The sequence below is a fragment of the Mustela erminea genome, chromosome 6, assembly GCF_009829155.1.
Source record: "Mustela erminea isolate mMusErm1 chromosome 6, mMusErm1.Pri, whole genome shotgun sequence".
NCBI lineage: Eukaryota > Metazoa > Chordata > Mammalia > Carnivora > Mustelidae > Mustela > Mustela erminea.
This window is the reverse complement of record NC_045619.1, coordinates 86,544,486-86,568,866: the sequence shown is the minus strand read 5'-3', so window position 1 is coordinate 86,568,866 and position 24,381 is coordinate 86,544,486. Positions and strand designations below refer to the sequence as shown.

General features: G+C 43.5%; 2 protein-coding genes across 12 annotated transcripts in view; both read left to right on the top strand.

The window, feature by feature from the left end:
• The window catches only part of POU6F1 (POU class 6 homeobox 1), a 29,843-nt gene extending 24,606 nt beyond the window's left edge, over window positions 1-5,237 (top strand). For all 6 annotated transcript variants that reach the window (XM_032348216.1, XM_032348210.1, XM_032348211.1 and 3 more), the window contains 3 exons: window positions 1,152-1,293; window positions 1,779-1,947; window positions 2,914-5,237. In XM_032348216.1, coding sequence (XP_032204107.1) covers window positions 1,152-1,293; window positions 1,779-1,947; window positions 2,914-3,259 — 657 coding nt within the window. In that variant the 3' untranslated portion in view covers window positions 3,260-5,237. The remainder of the gene's footprint in view (window positions 1-1,151; window positions 1,294-1,778; window positions 1,948-2,913) is intronic.
• Window positions 5,238-11,886: 6,649 nt separating this feature from the next.
• Window positions 11,887-24,381, top strand: part of TFCP2 (transcription factor CP2) — a 57,842-nt gene continuing 45,347 nt past the window's right edge. For 3 of the 6 annotated variants that reach the window (XM_032348194.1, XM_032348193.1, XM_032348189.1), the window contains exon 1: window positions 11,888-12,899. In XM_032348194.1, the coding sequence (XP_032204085.1) occupies window positions 12,778-12,899 (122 nt within the window). In that variant the 5' untranslated portion in view covers window positions 11,888-12,777. Of the gene's footprint in view, window positions 12,900-24,381 lie in introns of all 6 variants that reach the window. The other 3 variants (XM_032348191.1, XM_032348190.1, XM_032348192.1) reach the window with 2 other exon arrangements.

Below are 24,381 nucleotides of genomic sequence, written 5' to 3'. Positions count from 1 at the left end.
GATTCTGGGGATAAAGAGGGAATGGACTTAAAAGCTAGAGGGAATCCAGGAATAGGCCTCATCCTAGAGAAATTTGCACTTTTCAGGAAGTTTTTTTTTTTTTTTTTTAAGAAAAAATCATACTGGGGCGCCTGGCTGGCTCAGTCAGTAGAGTATGTGACTCTTGATCTTGAGGTCATGAGTTCTAGCCCCATGTTGGAAGTAGAGTTTACTCAAAAAAATCATGCAAAAAATACTAATTAGTTTTTCTTGATGATAAATATGATACATGAGTTTTATAAAAATTCCAATATTAAGTGTAACGGAAAAAGTAAAAATCCTTTCAAGTTCCACCTCCAGAGATGACTTCTGTTGACAACTTGATTTTTAGGCCTCAGATTTTTTTCCCTGGAAGCTCATACGTATTTTTAATAGGAATTATTCTCTAAAAACTGTTTTCACTTTACTTTTTTTTCCACTTAGCACTGTGAGCCAGAGCTCTTTGCATGCCAGTATTTAAAAGATTTACTGTACTCTTTTTATGTTTTGTTTTGTTTTGTTTTTTAAGATTTATTTATTTGTGAGAGAGAGAGAGAGCATGAACAGTGGGAGGAGCAGGCAGACGGAGAAGCAGGTTCCCTGCTGAGCAAGGAGCCCGATGTGGGACTCGATCCCAAGACCCTGGGATCAGGACCTGAACCAAAGGCAGACAATTAACCAACTGAGCCACCCAGACATCCCTGTACTCTTTTTAGAAGCTGCGCAAAATCTCTCTGTAGGGGAGTCCCAGGAATCACTTGCCGGTTCCCTATTGATGGACATTGGGGGGAGGCCCTAGAATCACGTTTCGGTTTCTGCTCTGAGGGAAAAGATTTGAGAGCAGTTATCTCAAGGGGGAAACTTGTGGGGGTTTTGACCAAGGGTACTGAATCTTTCTGAGCCTCTGACCTGCCGGTGTCACAGGTGCCTGTGAGCCTCCAACTTGGTCATGATTGTGGGGTGGGTTCTAATAAGTAGTTTCTAGTCATGCTTTGTGATGGCACATAGGTAGGAGTGTGTGGGTGAGTGAGGATTTCGTGCCCATTTTGCCCTGCCTCTGGTCCTTTCAGGGACTGCAACCCGCCCGAGACAGGCAGGTGAGCAGTAGGAACTCACTGGCTCTCTTCTCATAGGTACAGCCCATCCAGCCCACGCCAGCCGTGCCCCAGCCTGCGGTGGTCATCACCAGCCCAGCCCCAGCAGCCAAGCCATCTGCCTCTGCTCCCATTCCAATCACCTGCTCTGAGACCCCTACTGTCAGCCAGTTGGTATCCAGTAAGTGGCTCCTGGGGAGGGTTGTGGAGAAGAGGAGAGGAGGCATTTACTCACCTACCCCAGCACCTCTAAATGCTGCTCTCCTTAATAAACTTTCTAGAATCCAAAGGGGGAAGGCAAAGGCCCAACACCAGGGATTGACTTTCTTAGTTTCATTCCTGCTGAGCTGGATTCTAGGCATGATGATAGTGGAAGCTGCTTCTTTGAGAACCCAACCCATTGGCTGTCTCTCCTTTGGTCTGTCACCCAGTATCTGAGGAATGTGGATAGCTAAGGTGTGCTTGGGGCTAGCAGTAGGGAGAATGGGGGTGGGTCGGCCATTAGGGCTAGAAGAACCTGAAGGGGTGATGAGGGTAATAAGGGTACATGGCCCTTGTGTCAAATGTTCTCATCTGTCGCTACTTTAGCAGTCAAGGCCAATAAGCTAGATAAGCAGTGATATCATCTGTCTTACACACTCACCCCAATCCCTTCCTCTGGCCTAGAGCCACATACCCCAAGTCTGGATGAGGACGGAATCAACTTGGAAGAGATCCGGGAGTTTGCCAAGAATTTTAAGATCCGACGGCTGTCCCTGGGCCTCACACAGACTCAGGTGGGTCAGGCTCTGACTGCCACAGAAGGCCCGGCCTACAGCCAGTCAGCTATCTGCCGGTGAGTAAGTCCTGCTCAGGCACCTGATGCCGCTAGGCACTCAGTGGGACCCAGGTGCATGGCTCCTTTCCATATTCTTCCTTGGTTCTGCCTCCTTCCAGACCAGGAAGGCTGTTCTAGGGGTCAACATGAGCACCTAGAGTAGCCAAGGACTGATCCAGTCTGCCTGAGGGCCCTCCGCAGTTTATCCTCCAATCCTGAGCATTTATGTGGTCTTTTGTTTGGGGGAACCCAGGACCCTAATCCATTCAGGAACCCTACAGGGAAAGAGGTACAGCTTATGAAGTTAGTCACAAAACTGGGGCTTCGGTACTGACTTAGCTCTCAACCACGTCCCCCTACCCCCCTTATGCTCCCATCTCCCCCTCCTCCAAGGCATGCCTGTAAGGGGATGGAGCTGACTTTTCTGTGTGCAGAACTGGTCTCAGCATCAAAGCAGGGCAGGGGGTTTCAAACAAGAATGAGCACGTGGCTCAGGGATGGCGAAAATGTGCCTGCCGACTCCTTGATTAGATGAGAGTGACCGTTAGAGCGGGCACCATGTTGGCAGTGATGTAGTCACATCTGGGCTTGGTCAGAAAGAGTCGTCTGACCTCGGGAAGCTGCTGGGAGGCTGACTGGAGAGGTGGCACTCATGACATCCAGATGCCATCTCTGAAGGCCTCTCTAGACAGCTCCTCAGAGGACCTCACTCCCTTGGGTGTGAACGTTCTGGAAGAGTCATTCAAAGGGCAGTTGCAGCACTGAACTGAGGCCATGGGAATGGTCTCCCTGGTGTGACCTGGGACCCAGGACAATCTGAGGAGGCCGGGCTTGGCTGGGCCAGGGTGGTCACGGTGGGGGCGCTGAGGGGAACATTTAGTCCTGTGTCACCAGCCCTGAGGGGAGCAGCCCCTCGTGGAGAGTACTCACACCCAGGTGTAGAGAGTTCTTACCATCCCTTCCGTGGGTTCGGGTCACCCACAGGTTTGAGAAGCTGGACATCACACCCAAGAGTGCCCAGAAGCTGAAGCCAGTGCTGGAGAAGTGGCTGAATGAAGCCGAACTCCGGAACCAGGAAGGACAGCAGAACCTGATGGAGTTTGTGGGAGGTGAGCCCTCCAAGAAACGCAAACGCCGCACCTCCTTCACCCCCCAGGCCATAGAGGCTCTGAATGCCTATTTCGAGAAGAACCCGCTGCCCACGGGCCAGGAGATCACTGAGATCGCTAAGGAGCTCAACTATGACCGGGAGGTGGTGCGGGTCTGGTTCTGCAATCGGCGCCAGACACTCAAGAACACCAGCAAGCTGAATGTCTTTCAGATCCCTTAGGGCTCAGCCCCCAGCCCTGCGTTCCAGCACTTTGTACTTTTTCCTTGGCCCCTGGCTGCAGCCACTGCCATGACAGCACCTGTCATTCTGCCGCGTGCAGCTGTGCTTGTCCTGGGTCATGAGGCTCCACTGTGTGCATGTGTGTCCACTGCCTCCCTCAGCTCCTCCACGTATCTCACAGCATGGAGAGGGCAGAGGGGCCCGCTGGAGAGCTCCAGGCTCCAGCCAGTCACGCCAGGGGACCCCTCCCTTAAGTGGTGTCACTTAAAGAAGCACTTTGCTAATGTGGTTTTCCAAGGGTGAATTCTGGTTGGGAACCAGACACTCTCCATCCTTGGGGCAGGGCTGCAGCTGCCCCCAAAGGATCCTTGGCCCTTAGCTCTTGTTCTTGATGGCATTCTCTCTCCTCGCTGTCTTCCCCTTTGCTCCTGTGTGTAAGTGTGGCAGGTACAGCCGCTTGTCCCGTGGAACCGTGGAACCGCAGCCTCACCTCCCACTCTTTGCCTGTAGGCACACTGTCTCCCCAAAAGGACCCAAGGGGCACAATTCCGAAAAGTGTGATGAGCTGCTCAGAAGGTCAGGCTCAGTGTCTGCCTTGCCTTCGAGGTCAGAAGGTTCGCACAACCCTGGGGCCAGAACATGGGATCTCCTTTCCCACTCTCCCTGATTCCTTTTGGGGGGAAATTGCACTAAAGCGGAACCTTCTCATTTGTAATCCATGTTGGAAGGAAACAGCTTTGAAACTGCATTCAGACCAACCAAACCTTCCGAGTGTGGTAAGAATGAGAAAGCAGGCAGGCGCCGTGCCTGCCCCAGCCTCCAATATGTCTCCCAAGGGGCAGGCTCAAGTTTAAGGTTATCTAGCCCATCTGCATGAGATGAGGACCTCACCTGTGAGAGGCATGCCTAACAAGTTTGCAGTAAGAAGAATTAAATATCAGGGTCAGTAAAGGATTCAGTGGCTTACCCTTCAATGAATTAGAGAGAGCCAGGTTTTCACCCTCAAACGCTTGCATTCAGATATGCTTTCTTTTTTGGGAGAGACAAGTGGGTCACAGCTGGAGCCCAGGGAGTAGCATATAATCCGGGGGTGGGGGTGGCCGGGGAGATTCAGGAGGATCCCATCTGTCCTGGTCTGGGAAAGGAAAAAGATAATGAAGTTCTGGTCTAAATTAGGCCTGGCCATGCTTTCTCAGCTCCTCCCTTTTCTAAATCTGTCTTCCCGAGCCTGGGCTAGAATGAAACCATTTTCTCCTCTCCAGGAAGGATGGATCGATCTTTCCAAGGGACAGAATTTTTGCAGGATGAATTCCCCAGGCAGGGGGGGGGGCACGGAGTATCCCTGAAATGGCCCAAGGCAGAGCTCACAGGCTCCCTGTCTCTGCTCCTGCTCTCCCACTGTCAAGTCCTTGGGGAGCAGTTATCTGTACCTGAGGTGGGTCTTCTGCTTTGTTCTGGTAGCACCACGCAATGAAGGGAATTTATATAACGTTTGTTTTGAAAGCACCTTTCTGGACAGAAGCCAGAGCTTACACAGGAGAGAGGGCAGAAATTATTTAAATATCTGCGTGTGGTATTGTTTGTTTGGTTTTGTTTTAAATGAAAGAAAGACTGGAACTTTTTATATGGCCCGGTGAATCAGCTGGGGGCTTTGACCCTGCACTCTCCATGGCATTGTATCTAGTGGGGGCCCAGGAAAGAATTTGGCCAGGTGGATTGAGGAACACACTTGAATTTGGAATGAGAGAGACCCTGACATTTTTTGTGTCCTTAGACCCGCTCACCCTCCTATGCCTAGATTATCTTTCTGTCTCATAGGCCAGGCTCTGACACTGAGGTTCTGACTGTCCCCTGACAAGGAGCAAAGCCTGCTGAGGGCTGGAGTGAGGGGTGGGGAGGGGAGAATGGGGAAGAAGCACTTGATGTAGTTGTGTGGAATAAACAGTATTTTTCTTTTGTATGGGCCTGCTTGTTGATCCTTTACCGGGGGGAGAGGGGAGTATGGCTAACAGAAGCCAGGGAGGTACCAGGGAGCTGTCTCTGCTATCCGAGCTTGTAGCCTGGAAAACCCCATTGCAAGAGGGTGAGGGTCAGTGCCCTGACCTTTCACTGCAGAAAACCCTGCCATGACCCTCCAGCCAGGATCCTCACCAGAGAAGGCTAGGTCAAGAGGACATGTCCTTTCTCCTTCCAAGACCTTAAAATTCCCTGCAAAGCCCACTTCCCATTCTCTCTTCTCTGGGTCTTGACAGACTGTGCTATGGGTGTGCACAGTCCTAGGCCCACTGTCAGAGAGCTGAGTGGATAGACTTTGGATATGCAAACTGGAGTGTTTTATACCCACAAAGCCCCTTGCCGTGGGAGGTGGGGCTGCCGGGGGGAAGTGAAGGCAGACTGTCGGCTGGGGACCGACACTGTGGAACATTCTAACACAGAGCTTCAAGGAGAGCTAGAAGTTTAAACTTAAATGTTGGCCTTCCAGGTTATTATGAAGGTAGGCTTATCATGATACAAGGCTAGACCATTCACACGTAACTTAGACTTGATACAAATTTAGCTCTGTAGTGAGTGGATCTTCATTTGTGCTCTTCCTTAGGCCTGTAAGGTGAGGGGCAGGCCTGGCATTTGGGCTCAGAGCAGGGAGAGCATGACGGTACTACGGGCCCCTCTCTTTACTTGTCTGCCTCCAAGGAGTTGGGTTCAGGCCATGCACTGCTCTCTCCTCCCCCTTCCACCTAGCTGAATTGGTGAGGTCTGGGCTCCATCATCAAAACTGATGAGAGCAAGGCATCACCTTTGATTCCACTCAACCAACATCCCTGAGCCGGGCCCTGTGCTGGATTCTAGATTGTGCTCTACCACTTCATCTCTGCCCAACGGACCACTGGTGTCTAATATTCTGATGCAAGGTTTAGGGATCCAAGGAGCTTGACAGCATTCTGAAATAATAGGGCAGAGGAGTCAAATAGAAGCCAGCGCTTACCTCTGTGTAGATCTCACAACCCTAATGTTAGCTGGCCACACCAGGCTGGGACTCCTCAGTACCCAGGCCAGGAGCACAGAGCAGGTGCTTGATGAACAACAGATAGATGACTGAATGCACTTCCTGTCCTCTCCTTCAAGGAAATCATAAAAGCTGAGTCCCTGACTTCATGCTCCTGGAAGAAAGGTACAGAGGATTCTGCTTAGCTATGTGGGGTTTAGACTGTGATATGTGGGAGTGAATGGAATCTTGGCGGCAACCGGCCCTCACCCACGAAGGCAGCTCCCACTAGGAGAGTTGGTAGAAGCTCGTATCTCTGGCTCAGACCAGTTGAATGTGGTTCCTGGCATTTGGCCCAGGACAGCCTGAAAAAAAGAGGGGTGGGTTTGTTGAGGACTACAGTTTCTATTCCCAGGTCTGAGATGTTCTTTTGGGTTCCTGGACCCAATTCTGATGTGTGTGTTGAGGCTGGGGTAGGGACACCAATAAGCAATTCTCAGACACCAATAAGGTATCCAAGAATTCAACTCAATTATGACACTATCTACCTGAAGATAGCATCACATTCCACAGGTAAAAAGCTCAGTCCCACAAGACCACCCTCCACTTCTGACACCATCACATGCCCAGGTTGTCACCTGTGCTTCTGACTGCCCTGCTGCAAATTGGAGGCTCCAATGGTCCCCTTCCAGCAGGATACCAATTGTGAGTATAGGTTGTTACCTGTACTTCTGACCAACTGGCCATAAATTAGAGGTTCCCATGACCTCCTCTTTGGGTTGAATTAATTTACTAGAATGGCTCACAGAACTCAGGGAAACCCATTCACTCACTAGATTACCACTTTATTACAAAGGTTATTAAGGGATACAATCAACATCCCCACGAACAGAAACATATGGCAAGATCCAGAACAAAGGAGCTTCTATGTTCATAGAGCTTGGGGCCCTGGCACAGTGGCACATAGAACTATTGTATTTCCCAACCTGGAAGCTCTCTGAACACCCTCCTTTGGGATTTTTATGGAGGCTTTCTTACATAGCCATGGTTGATTAATTCATTGACCACTGGGGATTGATTCAAACTCTAGCCCCCCTCCCTTTCCCAGAAATCAGGGGGTGGGACTGAAAGTTTTTTTTCCTGGCAACAGTCCCCATCCTTACATGCTTTCCAAAAGCCACCTTCCTCAACAAACGCGGCTGTGGTGGAAAGGAGCTTATTATGAATAACAAGACACCTGGTTCACTTTCATGGCTCTGAAGCATTTTCAGGAACTGAGGACAGAGACCAGATATCACAAAAGATGCTCCCATAGCTCTATTGTTCAGGAACCTCCAAGGGTTTTAGGAAGTGTGAGCCAAGAACAGTGGGTGAAAACCAAATATATATGAGACTGTATTTTGGTCATCCGGAGAATGAAAAAAAAAAAAAATATATATATATATATATATATATATATATCTTATAAATCACAGTATTGCAGATGTCCACTGTGCTGAGGACTGCTGTGAAGAGGGAATTGATCTTCTATGGACTGGAGAACTGGAGAAGATGTGGGCTGATTTCTGGATTACAGATAAGAGATGCAGGCTACCAGAAGTTGCTTGGAGCTGCATGACTGTGAAAGGCTTTGATTTCCTTTTGTCTCAACTACAGAGTCCTTTAAAGAAACCAGACTGGGGCTCATAGGGCTGTTGGGGGTGGGGATGGGGAGGGATGTTTGAAGACATGAAGAGTTAAAATTAGGTGGTCAGTCCCTCAACAAAGCCTGCCTAGATAATGGTTTCTTCCTGTATCTAGAAGAAAATGCCCACTAATTGACTGGGGAACCCAGCAACAGTGTCTAACTTCAGTATTTGAGTGAGAAGGGAAGCCTAGGGGATGGATGGGTGCTGACCCAGAAGCTTGAGCCCTCAAGCCTCTGAGAGAATTGGTTCGTCTTGAGAAGTAGGCAGGACAGGTGCTAGCATCCCCTTTGTGTCCATCATAATAGCTAACCCTTACTGATCACTGACTATATGCCCGGTACTCTTCTAAGTACTTAACATGCATTATGTCAGTTAATTCTCACCATAATTCTGTAAAGTAAGAACTACTATTATAGTAGTTGAGGCACAGAGAAGATGAGGAACCTACTTAGGGTTGCTTTGTTTGTGAGCTGCAGAACCAGGTTTTGAACACAGGTTAGTTGCTCTAAAGCCTGTGTGCTTAATCTTACCCCATACAGGATAGGACTTGGGAATTGCTTTTCTGTCCTGATCTTATTGGTAGGATTTTCACATGTTTTTACCACCCAGGGTCAGCTCTGCTGTGTTCTGTAGAGGAGGAAGAATTTTTCCTTTACCCTTTTAGGTTTTTTTGGTGGTTCTATTAATCACATTGACATGAAACACACTAACGGCAGAAAACCAAATCTAATTACATATGTACAATAGCCCCATAAGAATATGAGGCCCAGGTCAGGCAATTGAGGGTAATATGCCATCCTGAGCTACGGGGAAGGGGGCTGGGGTCTGAGACTTCAAAGTGGAGGAAGATAATTTACAGGAAGATGGGAAGAGCAAACGTTTGGTAAGCAAATGTTTGCCATGGCATGCAGAGACAATGGAGCCAGAAAGGAACCTGAACAGACAGGCCCTATCGAGCTTCCCATAGCTACCATACTTAGTTCATCTTGTTTGTAGTTATCTCTGATGACAGTTCTCTTCCTGTACTAGGCCCTCTATCTAAATTATTTTAGGCAGTTAAAGGGAAGATAGAAGCTCTTCTTCAACCTTTTCAGACCTTGACTGACTTTAGCTCAAATTAATCCACAAGCCAAAAATGCACATTTTGGGGAGACTTGTTCTGAACACCCTCAGTTCCACCTAAACAGTGTCTTGTTTCAGGACATAATCTACGGAAATGAGCCCTTTGCGGATAAGCCTAAGCTCTATCCAGTGGTCCAGAATACTGAATTTGGAGCTCTGTGCCACAGGTGCTCTAATTAATGTCATATTTATTATATTTAATAAGAACCATGATTTTCGCTGTGGGATGAATTTACCCATACAAAATTTGTTGTATTGATAGGTGGTACTGGATTTCCAGGGGAATACCTGGTGATGTTTTCTTGGAAGGAGAGCTCCCAGGGCTGTTCCTGAAATCCCTGTTTCCAGCCCTCGCACTCCAGTTTCACGCTTAGTTATAGTAAGAAAGAGAGAGGAAGAGAAAAGTCCATTCCCCCAGTCATAGCATTCCAGGAGTAAATAGTCTGCAAAATCTTTTCTCCACAGTGTGGAGAAAAGTTAAAATTAGGTGGTCAGTCCCTCCAGATTTACATCTGGAGATTGTAAATCTGGACACTGATCTGCATTCCACTTGGGAGGGACCAAAGCTTAGGAATTACTTCTCATCTTACCCAGTTTATTTTAGAATTAATAAATGGTAAGGAGGACTTCTGTGGCTGTTAAATTTTTTTAAAAATATTTTATTTATTTGACAGAGAGAGAGACAGCGAGAGAGAGAACACAAGCAGGGGAGTGGGAGAGGGAGAAGCAGGCTTCCTGCTGAGTAGAGAGCCCCATGCGGGGCTCGATAGATCCCAGGACCCGGGGATCATGACCTGAGCTGAGGACAGCTTAACAACTGAGCCACCCCTGTGGCCTTTAGTTTGGTTCAGAATTTAAACTTAAGCTCAAACACGTCTTTTTCTAAATATTTTCCAAAGGAGAGGGCTCCATAAGATTCCTGAATATGATAATTATCTCTTCCAAACATCTAATATAAATATTCCTTGTTTTATTGTAAATCCATTCACTTTGAGCCATTTTTCTGTATATTAAAAAAATGATTCATCCAAGATATCTTCATGTGTGCAGTTTGATAATTCAATATTCTTACCTCCACAAGCTTCAGGAGTCACTTCCGAAAAGAATAGGTAGGAAGCAGATCTTTTTTAGGTTAAAACCGTCCACAGAGAGAGTGTCATGATGGTTAGATGTCCAGACTGTGAGACTGGTCAGGCTTTACCACTCAAAAACTGGGTGATCCTGAATAAGCCAATTAATTTTTCTAAGCCTCAGTTTCCTTATCTATGAAATTAATCTAATCATGGTACCTTTCTGACAGGAGAGATGAGAGAATTAAATGAGCTTCTATACGTAAAGCTCCTAGTCGAGGCTTTGGCACTGAGGAAAGGTTCAGTAAATGCGAGTCTCTCATTATTACACCAGAGATTTAGAGTTACTTGCCCAGATTATGCATGTAGTGATGAAGCTGTTAATTCAAGGAGGCATGGTTCCACCTAACAGGTATGTAAAAATACTCTGGATATAATGTTTGTTTACAAAGGATTTTGATTATGGCATCTCTCTTTTGGTTTTTGAGCCCAGGACCAGTTTGGTTAACTTATAGGCACATATTTTGAGACAAAACCTGGCTTAAGGGAAGAAGAAATGGTTTGGAGAGATATTGAATGTCCCAGGAATGAACCAAGATTTGGATGCCAGGGCTTATTAAAGTAAGCCTTGAGCCCTCAAAGAGAATCTTCTGGCTGAAACTGGGGGCATGCTGTTAACATCACGTCAACCTCTTTCCTTTCTTTCTTTCTTTCTTTCTTTCTTTCTTTTTTTCTTTTTAACAACAAAGATTTTATTTATTTAACAGAGAGAAATCACAAGTAGGCAGAGAGGCAGGTAGACAGAGAGGAGGAAGCCGCGGAGCAGAGAGCCCCATGTGGGGCTCCATCCCAGGACCCTAAGCCAAGACCTGAGCCAAAAGCAGAGGTTTAACCCACTGAGACACGGAGGCACCCCAACCTCTTTCCTTTCTTAATTCAATCAGCATTTTTTAGAAAGTCCTATTGAATGTAGAAACTATACTAGGAGATATGTAGAACACAAGCCTGAAAAATATTTTTTTCTCTTATTTAGGAAATCACAGTCTAGTGAAAAAGGCAGATATATACGACTCGAGACAAAATGTAAAAAGTTCAGTAATGGAATACAACAATGAACCAATACTTTAACATATAGGCAACATTTTATAGTAAAAAATATCAGACTTTGGAATCAGTTCTGAAGTTGGCATGGCAATTTAGCTGTGGCAAATTTCAGCCCCCTAGGCTCCTTTTCCTATTGGTAAAATGAGGTCATCATCCTTAGCTTTAGGACTATAATTCTAAACACAAGGTTGTCTTGAGGATTACTAATAATGTCATAAAGTTCCTGGTGTATAGTTGATGCTTGATCAACAACGAAGGAAGGTGGAGCAGGGATGATTATCCCTACTTTTCAAATGAGGAATCGAACTCAACGAGATTAAGCGATTATGCGAGAATCACCAAACTAGTAAATGAAGACGCCAGCCTAAATCCTTATCTTCAGACCACGACCTTTTAAAAACTCCAACTTCCACCCATCTCATGCTTTTCTGCTCAAATTTATTAGGGAGAACGCGGACGATGAAGGTAAGCGGAGTCTTAACCTTCCAAGAGGCGAGTTTAAGGAAAAAGATTATTCCAGGAGCAAAACAACACCTACAGGGAGCGCGAGGGAAACAGTGCAGACTCCTCCCCGGGCAAGAGTAGGTTGGGTAAGACCAGAGTGAAGACTCCACCCACGCCCTAGAATGAAGACTCCGTACCCAGCGGAAGGGAGTCCTTCGGTGGCCACAGAGAAGGCCATTTAAACCCGAGACACCTGACGCACGCCGGGTCCTCTCCCGGACCGCCCAGCCCATCCTCGGGGGCGGGGCCGTGGCGCAGCTAGCCTACTATCGCTGGCGAAGCCCACGAACTCTCTTCCTCATTGGCGAGCCGCGGGGTGACGTCACGCTCTCCGGACCCGCAAAGGAAGAGGGCGCCATGATTGGTTGGCGCTGGGGCGGCGGGCGGTGGAGGACCCTGACGAGTCCGGGTTTCCCGTGGGTGCTGGACTTTCCCCTTCCATGTTCTCAGGCCGTGGGGCACTGCAGAGGGCGGGGAGTTGGCTCGGCGGAGACCTGGATTTGGTTCTAAGAGCCTCGGGGTTGAGAAGGGGTGACCGGAAGTGATCGTGGGACTGACCGGAAGCGAGGCCTGGAGGGGAAAGAGAGAGCGGGTCCCCAGAGGGAGGGGGGCTTCCCGCAGAAGGGGATAGGGGGGGAAAGGTGTGAAAGCGGCGTGGAAGCGCCGGCTGGGCAGCGGGTCGCTGCTGCTGGTCTGTTTGGAAGGCAGCGAGTGACCCCCACGAGCTCAAGGGGAGAGCCCAAGGATTGAGAGTACGGGAGTCCAGGGCTGCCTCGGGGGAATCTGGAATAGTTAAACCAAGGGCCCCGCGCGCGGCCTCAAGAGATCTGGGTGGGAGGGATTTTGGAAGTCGAGGCAGGAGCTAGGAGCCGAGGGTACGGCAGATTAGTTGTGCGGGCAGTGCGGTTCAGACTTGGGGTTGGCCAGAGGGAACTGCGTGGGAGATCTTGGTTTGGAGTTTTCGACAGTCTTAGCCCCACTGGGTAGAATCACACTACTTGCCTTTGTACAAGAAACGGTGTCTCCTGGGGCAAGGAAGGAGCCAGCATGGCCTGGGCTCTGAAGCTGCCTCTGGCCGATGAAGTGATTGAATCTGGGCTGGTGCAGGACTTTGATGCTAGTCTGTCCGGGATCGGCCAGGAACTGGGTGCTGGTGCCTATAGCATGAGGTGAGTGAGATTTTTCCCAGACCCTGCACCTTCTAAGTAACAAAAGCAGGAAAGAGAATGGCGGGGAGGTGGGGGGATGAGGAGAGGTATTTAGTTAAATAAGCTGTCTGCGGTTAGGGAACATTGACTTGTTTCATTGTAGCTTTGAATAGTGACTATTGTGGAAGAAATGGAACAAGAGATTGTAGGCAGTGTCAAGTCTGTGCAGGATCAGTGGAAGAAGCAAGAAAGGCCCTTGGTTAGCAAAACAGATGAATGTTGAGAGGCTGTTTGTTGTGCCAATGTGGGAGACTTGGAGACCAATAGGGTGGTGTGTATGTGTGTGTCTGCGTGTATGCGGGTAGGTTGGACTGAAGTGTGTGAAGGGGCCACACTGAACATATTAGGGATGTCTGGGAGTTGGGAGCTGGGGCTTAATGATGAATATGGTTGATTGCTTATTGGAAGGAAATGTGAGATGTTGGTTAAAAAGTCCACACATCTGTGCTTTAGCCAGCCTTTTGTGGATAATTGTGGGATGTCTGCCTTTTGAAACATAAACTATGAAAAGAAAAAGTATCAGGGAACTTTTAGATACTTAGAGACTTTAGTGTATCAAGTCAAATGTTGGTAATAAAAATCTCCTGTGAAAGTAGCATAACTTCCCATGTAGTTTATTTGCATGCATTAGCTACTTCATTCCCCCAGTATAGTTTGTTTCATTTATGAGATGCACAAGAATCATACCTGGAAATGTTGAAACATCTGCACCTTAGGGTTACATGGAATATAATTGGGTTTCCAAATGCATTATAAGGCTCAGTCTAAGTAAGTGAGGCAAAAGAGACTTTAGAACGTCAGTTTGAATTTATGAGTTTATAGGGAAAGTATGTTTTTTAATGGGGAAAGTAGACACATTTTGTATTCTGATAGTGAGATCCTTTGAGAGTTATGTAATGTAAAATTCTTGTCTTTTTCCCTGCTAAACCAAAATGGATTTTTTTCAGTGAAGTAAAATAATGAGCTAGAACTTAATACTTCATCTTTAGGAATCTTTGCTTACAGTTAGAATAATAAAGGCTATCCTTGTATACACATTTTAGTGATTTTTCAGGGAAATTTAAGCGCTATCACTCAATGTTCATAGTGTTGGGAAATTTCACTCTAGTTTTGCCTTTCCTTGTTTACATAAGGCTACCCTTAAAAATAGAGATTATCTTGGTCTGAAAGTAAATGTCCCAACCCTGAGCTTGCACAGCAGTAGCTGACATGGTATTTGACAATTCATGCTGTTGTTCATGTAAAGACTAACAGCAGAAAGTTAGGTTTTCTCTGGATTATCAGAGGGTGAAGTTATTAAATATAACTGTACTTGTAAAAATAGTTGACACATCAGCACACTTTCTGTGCATCTGTTAGGTGCTTTCTGTACCAGGCAACCTTACATTTAAAAATGCCTTCCTGTGTCATATCCTCAGTGGTCTTCACTGGTATTAGCACAGTGATTGGTGTATTTACACATTTTTAATTTTTTTCCAACATCAGTTGTACAAGAGTTTTCGGACATCACTTTCTCTTTTCTCTAGAGCACAGTGTGCCAAAATTTGAAGTATTTTTCTTTGTTTTCATCTTACTCTTTTTTATGCATTTTGCTCTTTTCACTCTTCTCTTGACTCTGATACGAATTTAATCATTTGTGTTAACGCATTAATTAGACATCAATTCTCAAACTTTAGTATTCATGAGAGTCATCCAGAGTATCTCTTAAAAATAGTTTCCAGGGTGGAAACTATTGGGTGGCTCCGTGGGTTAAAGCCTCTGCCTTCTGCTCAGGTCATGGTCTTGGGGTCCTGGGATCCAGCCCCACATTGGGGTGGGGGGGGTCTCTGCTCAGCAGTGAGCCTGCTTCCCCTCTCTCTCTGCCTGTCTTTCTGCCTACCTGTGATTTCTGTCTGTCAAATAAATAAATAAAATCTTTAAAAAAAAGACCAAACAAACATAGTTTCCAGGGATATCTGGTTGGCCCAGTGGGTTAAGCATCTGCCTTTGGCTCAGTTTGTGATACCGGGGTCCTGATGGAGTCCCACATCAGGTTCTCTGCTTTGGCTCAGTTTGTGATACCGGAGTCCTGATGCAGTCCCACATCAGGTTCTCTGCTTTGGCTCAGTTTGTGATACCGGGGTCCTGATGGAGTCCCACATCAGGTTCTCTGCTTTGCCAGGAGCCTGCCTTTCCCTCTGCATTTGCCTCTATCTCTCTCTCTGTCTCTCACGAATAAATAAATAAAATCTTAAAAAAAAAAAAAAAGTTCCCAGGGCCTCATCTTTAGTGATTTTCTGGGGCACAGGCCAGAAGTCTGATTTTCAAAACAAGTTCTTAGATTTTGGTGCAGGTAGTCCAAGGACCACATCTTAAGAAACACTGACTGGAGGCGTTTTCATACACAAAGGCGAGGATTCTTTACTCTTTGTGTTTCTCCCTTTAATTAAACCTTGTAATCAATTTTCCTACACCTTTTTAGGGAAAAGGTGCTCTTTGACAAGCTATTTGTTTTGTAAAATACATTCCCTGATGTATTCTTTTTACCCTAGTTTGTTTTTTTGTTGCATCTTACAATGGTTTCACTTCAAATCTATTGATTTATATTTTACAAAGATTCATCTTAACCAGATTTGTTTTGGACTCTCGGTCTGCCATTGTATTCAGTAATGTTCTTTTTCTAAGTGGTTCTTTTTTTTTTTTTTTTTTAAAGATTTTATTTATTTATTTGACAGACAGAGATCACAAGCAGGCAGAGAGGCAGGCAGAGAGAGAGAGAGGAGGAAGCAGGCTCCCTGCTGAGCAGAGAGCCCGATGCGGGACTCGATCCCAGGACCCTGAGATCATGACCTGAGCCGAAGGCAGAGGCTTAACCCTCTGAGCCACCCAGGCGCCCATTCTAAGTGGTTCTTTAATATTCTTATTTTTCTCCTTACATTTTAATACATGGAACAAGTTTTATAGTTGAAATAAAGGAAGTTCCCTGAAAACATGTTAAGGGAAAGGAGCCAGTCAAAAAAGACCACACAACATATGATTCCACTTTTATGAAATGTCCAGAATAGACAAACCTATAGAGACAGAAAGTAGAACAGTGGTTGACTAGAGCCTGGAGAAAGAGGTAATGGAGAGTGACTCCTAATGGTACTAGGTTTTTTGAGGGGGGGGCGGAATTAATAAAAATGTTCTATAATAGTGGTGAGGGGAACCTGGCTGGCTCAGTCGGTAGAGCATGTGACTCTTGATCATGAGTTTGAGTCCTGTATTGAGTGTAGAGATTACTTAAAATGCATATGTACATACATACATAAAATCAGTTGTCATAGTTGCACAATTCTGACTACACTAAAGACAAGTGAACTCTACACTTTAGATAGGTGATTGTATAGTATATGAATTGTATCAAAATAGAGCTGTTATTATTATTTTTTAAAAGATTTTATTTATTTATTTGACAGAGAGAGAGAGAGATCACAAGTAGGCAGAGAGGCAGGCAGAGAGAGAGGGGGAAAGTAGGCTCCCTTGCTGAGCAGGGAGCCTGATGCGGGGCTTGATCCCAGGACCCTGAGACCATGACCTGAGCCGAAGGCAGAGGCATAATCCACTGAGCGGTCACTCAGGCACCCCTGTTATTATTATTTTTTTAAAGATTTTATTTATTTATTTGACAGAGAGATCAGAAGTAGGCAGAGAGGCAGGCAAATAGAGAGAGGGAAGCAGGCTGCCTGCTGAGCAGAGAGCCCGATGCTGAGCTCGATCCCAGGACCCTGAGATCATGACCTAGGCTAAAGGCAGAGGCCTAACCCACTGAGCCACCCAGGCACCCCAAAATGAGCTGTTATTGAAGAAGCGCTCTCTCTTGGACTCTGTCTCACATAAAATCTTTTTTTAAAAAGTAAAGAGAATTAAATTTTGTAGTTTAGTTTGTTTATTTGTGTATTTATTTATGGTGGGCAACAGAGCAAGGTTCATTGAGAGTACAAAGCTCCTGAAGAAGGAGGGGACCCAAGAGGTTTGCCTAGATTTTGTAGTTTGAGAAGAATTCTCCATCTTTCATTTTTTTAAAGTTGAGGTGGAATTCACATCTTAAAAATTAACCATTTTAAAGTGAACAATTCAGTGTTATTAGTATATCCACAATGTTGTGCGACCACCACCTCATCAATCCAAAAGAAATCCAAAAGTTACTCCCCGTTTCCCCCTCCCCTTTCTCCCTGGAGTCTGTAAGGATTTACCTATTCTGGATATTTCATGTATATAGAGTCATATAATGTGTGACCTTTTGTGTTTGGTTTCTTTGACTTAGCATGATGTTTTCAGGGTCCATTCAGGTTGTAGCATGTCTTAGGACTTCTGTATTTCATTCCTTTTTATGTCTGAATAATCCGTCATATGTCTGTATCACAGCTTGTTTATCTCTTCATCCATTGGTAGATGTAGGGGTGGTTTCCACCTTTTGACTGTTAAGAATAATGCTAATTATCGTGCTTATAAAGGAGATCACCTTGAAATGTTTATAAGCATTTATTTACAAATTCCCATGTAGATTTCTTTTAATTGAGGTATAACTGATATATAACATTGTATTAGTTTAAGGTGTGGAACATAATGATTAGATATTTGTATAAATTGCAAAGTGATCAGAACAGTAAGTCTAGTTAACATTTCATCATACATAGTTTAAAAAAATTGTCTTCTTGTGATGACAACTTTTAAGATCTACTCTCTTAGCAACTTTCAAATATGAAACACAGTATTATTGACTGTAATCACCATGCTGTATTAGACATGTTTTCATTTCTCTTGGATATATTTCTAGGCCTGGAATTGCTGGGTTGTATGGTAATTCTATGCTTAACTCTCTCTTATTTTTCATTTGAAGACTTTTAGAGCAGTTTTAAGCTCACAGAAATACTGAGAGGAAGGTACAGAGATTTGCCATATACCCCTTGCCTGCATACATGTATACTCTCCCCTTTCACCAGCAGCCCTTACCAGAGTAGTCCACACTCTGTACCTATATTGATGAACCTACGTTGATGTATCATAATCACCCAGAGCCCCTAGCTTAACCTTAGAGTTCACTCTTGGTGGCATACATTCTATGGTTTTGGGAAAATATATAATGACATGTATCCATCATTAGAGTATCATACAGAGTATTTTAACTGCCTTAAAAATCCTCTTGTGTTCTGCCTGTTCATTCCCCCACCCCCACCCAACCCTGACAATCACTGATTTTTTTTAGTGTTTCCAGTTTTGCCTTTATAGAATGTCATATAATTGGAATCATGCAATATGTAGCCTTATCAGATTAGCTTCTTTCACTTAGAAATATGCATTTAACATGCCTCCATGTCTTGTTATGGCTTGATAGCTAATTTCTTTTTTAAGTGCTCAATAGTGTAGTCCGGATGTATCACAGTTTATTCATTCATCTACTGAAGGATATCTTGTTTCTGTTCAAGTTTTGGCAGTTATGAATAAAACTGTTATAAAACATCCATGTGCAGGGTTTTGTGTGAAGATAGTTTCTGACTCCTTTGGGTAAGTAATAGCAAGGAATGCAATTCTAGATTATATAGTAAGAGTAGGTTTAGGTTTTTTGTGTTTTTTTTCCCCTGGTATTTACCCAGCTTTTTTTTTTTTTTTTTTAACTTTTTTTTATTAACATAATGTATTATTTGTTTCATGGGTACAGGTCTGTGATTCATCAGTCTTACACAATACACAGTGCTCAGCACAACACATACCCTCCCCAGTGTCCATCACGCAGCCACCCCATCCCTCCCACCCACCTCTACTCCAGAGTATGTTTAGTTTTTGTAAGAACCTGCCAAATTGTCCTCCAAAGTGGCTGTACCATTTTGCATTCCCCCTGGAAATTAGTGAGAGCTCCCTTTGCTTCACATCCTTGTCAGTATTTGATGTTGTCAGTGTTCCAGATTTTGGCCATTCAAATAGGTGTGTAGTATATACTAAAGAACTATGAAGTTCAGGAACTGTCAAGCTGTTCAGTTTATGTTCCACCAGCAATGTACGAGTGGTCCTCTTTCTCTACACTCATGTCAGCCCTTCTTATTTCCTGTTTTCTTTCTGTTGTTGTTGTTCTGATGAAATCCATCCTAGTGAGGGTGAAGTGTGATTGTGTTTTGCTATATTCCTTTGTGACCGTGCAGTTGAACATCTTTTCATGTGCTTGCTGGCCATTGGTATCTGTATCTTCTTTGGCGATGTCTGTCTTTGTTTGGGTTTTTTGTTTTTGTTTTTGTTTTTTTAAGATTTATTTATTTTTAGAAAACGAGAGAACAAGAGAGGACATGCATGAGAGTGAGCACCTGGGGAGAGGAGCAGAGGGAGAGAATCTTCAAGCAGACTCCTAGATGAGTGTGCAGCCTGTAGTGGGGCTTGATCCCACCACCCATGAGATCATGGCCTGAGCCAAAACCAAGAGTTGGCCACTCAACTGACTGAGCCACCCAGGTTGCCCCCACTTATTTTTTTGAATATTTTATTTTTAAATAATCTCTACACCCAACATGGGGCTCAGAGTCACCACTCTGAGATCAAGAGTTGAATGTTCTACCAACTCAGCCAGCCAGGTGCCCATCAGCATATGGTCTCCAACTTATGATGGTTCACCTTACGATTTTTTGATTTTGCAGTGGTGTGAAAGTGATAGGTATTCAGTAGAAACTGTACTTCTGATTTTGAATTTGAATTTTTACTGGGCTGGGGAAATGCAATACAATAATTTCTCATGATGCTAGGCAGTAGCAGTTAAGCCACAGCTCCCAGTCAGCCAGGCGATCATGAGGGTAAACAAATAATACACTTATAAATATTCTGTCTGTATACAATCATTCAATTTTTTACTTTCAGTACAGTATTCAATAAGTTATATGATTTTCAACACTTTATTATAAAATGGGCTTTGTGTAAGATGATTTTACCCAACTGTGTGCTAATGTATTTGTTCTGAGTACACTTAAGGTAGTAAGCTAGGCTAAGCTATGATGTTGGTAGGTTAGATGTATTAAATACATACTTGACTGACAATATTTTCAACTTAGGATGGGTTTATTGGTACATAACCCCATTTTAAGTCAAGGAAGATCTGTATGTGTCTTTCATATCATTGGTTAAATTAACTCATGCGTATTTTATTCTTCTCGATGCTATTATACATGGAATTGTTCTCTTAATTTCCTTTTTGGATTGTTTATTGCTGGTCCCTAGAAACAACTGATTTTGTGTGTGTGTGTGTGTGTGTGTGTGTGTTGATTTTATATCCTGCAACTTTGCTGAATTCACTTATTAGCTCAAGTAGTAGTTTTCTGGATCCTATGGGATTTTCTATATGGAGAATCATGTATAGTTCACTTTTACTTTTCCTATTTGTATGCGTTTTTTTTTAATTTTTATTTTTCTTGCATAATTGTTCTTGCAAGGACTTCCAGTACCATGCTGAATAGCAGTGGTGAAAGTGGGTATCCTTATCTTATTCCTGATTTATAAGGAAAGCTTTCAGTCTTTCACCATTGAGCTGTGAATTTTTCATAAATGGCCTTTTTTTAAAATTTTTACTTTTTTAAAGATTTTATTTATTTATTTGACAGAGATCACAAGTAGGCAGAGAGGCAGGCAGAGAGAGAGGGGGAAACAGGCTCCCTGCTGAGCAGAGAGCCCGATGCTGTGCTCAATCCCTGGATCCTGGGATCATGACCTGAGCTGAAGGCAGAGGCTTTAACCCACTAAGCCATCCAGGCGCCCCATAAACGGCCTTTTAATATTAAGGAAGTTTCTTTTTATTCCTGGTCAGCTTTGTGTGTGTGTGTGCGCGCGCGCGTGTGTATGTGTTTTATTGTGGTAAAATACACGTAAAATTTACCATTTTAGCTCTCTTTAACTGTACAGTCAGTTCAGTGGCATTAAGTACATTCACACTGTTGTGCAATTATTACCAGCATCCATCTCCAGACTTTTTTCATCATCCCAAACTGAAACTCTCTACTCATTAATCACTAACTTGCCTAGTCCCTGGCACCACCATTCCTCTTTCTGTCTCTATGAATTTGACACTCTAGGAATCTCATATAGTGGAATCCTATAAATTTGTCCTTATGTGCCTGCCTTATTTCACTTAGCATAATGTCATGAAGGTTTTAGCTGGTGTTTTTATCATGAAGGTTTGTTAAATTTTGTGCAGTGCCTTTTCTGTGTCTGTTGAGATGATCATGTGGTATATTACATTGATTTCCTTATGTTGAACCATCTTGTATTTCTGGGAAAAATCCCGCTTAGTTATAGTGTATAATCATTTTAATGTGCTATTAGATTCAGTTTGATAGTATTTTGTTGAGGATTTTTATCTTTATTCAGGGATATTGGTCAGTAGTGTTTCTTTCCCCATGCTGTTTTTGTCTGGCTTTCGTGTCGAGATAATGCTGGCCCTGTAGAATGTTAGAAAGTATTCTCTTTTTTTGGAAGAGTTTGAGCAAGATTGGTGCTCATTTTTTTTTTTTTTAAAGATTGGTGTTAATTAAATGTTTTGTAGAATACACCAATGAAGTCATCTGCTTCTAGACTTTTATTTGTTGAGAGATTTTGATTACTGATTCAATCTCTTGTTATAGGTCTGTTGAGGTTTGTTATTTCCTCAGTCAATTCGGTGTTTTGTTTCTAGAAAAAGTTTTTCTATCTAAATTATCTTATTTTTTGGTGTAAAATTGTGCATAGTATTCTCTTACAATCCTTTCCTTTCTGTAAAGTTGGTGGTAATAGCCCACTTTCATTTCTGATTTATTTGTTTGTGTCTTCTCCCTTTTTTTCCTGGGCAGTCTACCTAAATGTTGTCAGTTTTATTGATTTTTTGAAGAACTGACTTTTGGGGTGCCTGGGTGGCTCAGGTCATGATCCAGGGTCCTGAGATGGAGCCCTGCCTTGGGCTCCCTGCTCAGCAGGAAGCCTGCTTCTCCCTCTCCCACTCCTCTTGCTTGTGTTCCCTCTCTTGCTCTCTCTCTCTCCTGAATAAATAAATAAAATCTTTAAAAAAAAAAAAAAGAAAAGAAAAGAACTGGCTTTTGGTTTTGTGGATTCACTACTATTTTTTTTTCAATTTTCTGCCTAATTTTCCCATCATCATCTTTATTATTTGTTTTCTTCTGCTGGTTTTGGATTTAGTTTGTTTGTTTGTTTGTTTGTTTTTCCTTAAAATGTAAAGTTAGATTATTTTATTTGAAGTCTTTCTTCCTTTTTATGTAGGCATTTGCAGCTGTGGATTTCCCCAAGTACTGCTTTCACTGTGTCCTATAAGTTTTGGTATATTGTGTTTTCATTTGTCTCAGTATTCTCTCTCTCTCTCTCTTTTTTTTTTTTTTTTTTTGTGATTTTATTTATTTATTTGACAGTGAGAGAGGGAATACAAGCAGGGGGAGTGGGAGAGGGAAGCAGAGGGAGAAGCAGGCTTCCCGCTGAGCAGGGAGCCCAATATGGGTCTCTATCCCAGGACCCTGGGATCATTACCTGAGCTGAAGGCAGGCACTTAATGGCTAAGTGACTCAGGTGCCCAAACTCAGTATTTTCTAATTTCCCTACTGATTTTTTTCTTTGACTCATTGGTTGTTTGAGAGTGTGTTGCTTAATTTCCACTTATTTGCAAATTTTACAGTTTTCCTTTTCCTTTTATTGATTCCTAGCTTCATTCCATTGTGGTCAGAGAAAATTGGTATGATTTTGATTTTTTAAAAGTTACTGAGAATTGGTTTATGGCCAAACATGTGGTCTGTCCTGGGGAATGATTTATGTGTGTTTGAGAAGAATATATATTTTCCTGTTGTTGGTTGAAGTATTCTGTATATGTCTGTTAGGTATGGTTGATTTATAATTGTTCAAGTTGTTCAAGTCCTCTGTTACTGATCTTCTGTCTAGATGTCCTATTTGTTATTTAAAGTGAGAGTACTGAAGTCTCTAACCATTGTAGTAGAAATGTCTATTTTTACCTTCAGTTATTTCAGTGTTTGCTTTTTATATTTGGGGGTCTCTGTTATTTGGTGTGTACATATTTATATTTTCTTTTTTTAAGATTTTATTTATTTATTTGGGAGAGAGAGGGAGAGCCCATGGGCGCACAAGCAGGCAGAATGGGAGGTAAGAAGCAGGCTTCCAGCTGAGCAGGGAGCCCGATGTGGGGCTTGATCCTAAAGACCGTGGGATCATGACCTGAGTCAAAGGAAGACATTTTACCGACTGTGCCACCCAGGAATCCGTATAATTATATTTTCTTAATAAATTATCTTTTAAATCAATATAAAAGTTCTTCTTTGTCTCTTGTAACAACTTTTTTTTTTTTTTTAAGATTTTATTTATTTATCAGAGAGAGAGGCGGGAGAGAGCAAGCACAGGCAGACAGAATGGCAGGCAGAGGCAGAGGGAGAAGCAGGCTCCCTGCTGAGCAAGGAGCCCGATGTGGGACTCAATCCCAGGACGCTGGAATCATGACCTGAGCCGAAGGCAGCTGCTTCACCAACTGAGCCACCCAGGCGTCCCCTTTGTAACAACTTTTGACTTAGGTTCTGGCTTCTTTGATACTTGGTTAGTTACTGCAGGTCTCTTTTGGTTACTGTTTGCATGGAATATCTTCTTCCATTCTTTTACTTTTAGACTATTTGTGTGTTATATCCAGAGTGAGTCTTCTGTAAGCACCATATGGTTGGTCATTTAAAAAAGAATCTGTTCTCTCAATCTGTGTCTTAATTGGTAAATTAATCCATTTGTACTTACAGTGATTACTGATACTGAAGGACTAATTTCTCTCATTGCGCTGTGGTTTTTGTTTTGTTTTGTTTTTGTTTTTTAAGATTTTATTTACTTTAGAGAGAGAGAGAGAAAGACTGACACTCAGAAGTGGGGGAGGAGCAGAGGGAGAGTGACAAGCAGACTCGGTGCTGAGCACAAAGACTGACACAGGACTCGGTCCCACAACACAGAGATCATGACCTGAGCTGAAATCAAGAGTTGGACACTCAACCAGCTAAGCTCCCCAGGCGCCCCAGTGCTATTTGTTTTCTATAGGTCATATATTTTTGTTGTTGTCGTTCCTCAATTACTCTTCTTTTGTGTTTGATTTTTTTCTAAAGCACCATTTTAAGTCCCTCTTTATTTCCTTTTTTTTCTTTTTGTATATTTTTTAAGTTATTTTCTTGTGGTTACTGTGGGGATTACAGTTAACATCCTAAGTGTATAGCAGTCTGATTTGGTACTAGCTAGACTTATTGTGGTGATCATTTTGCAATAGATATAAATATGTATATATCGAATTGTTATATTGTACACATGAAACTAATATACTCTGGTTTCTTTTCAGATCATATAAATCTTTCACCTTTTACATCTCAATTTTAAAAAACAGCATACATTAACTCTTTTCCTATCCAATTCTGTTTCCACTTTTTATGTTGTTTTT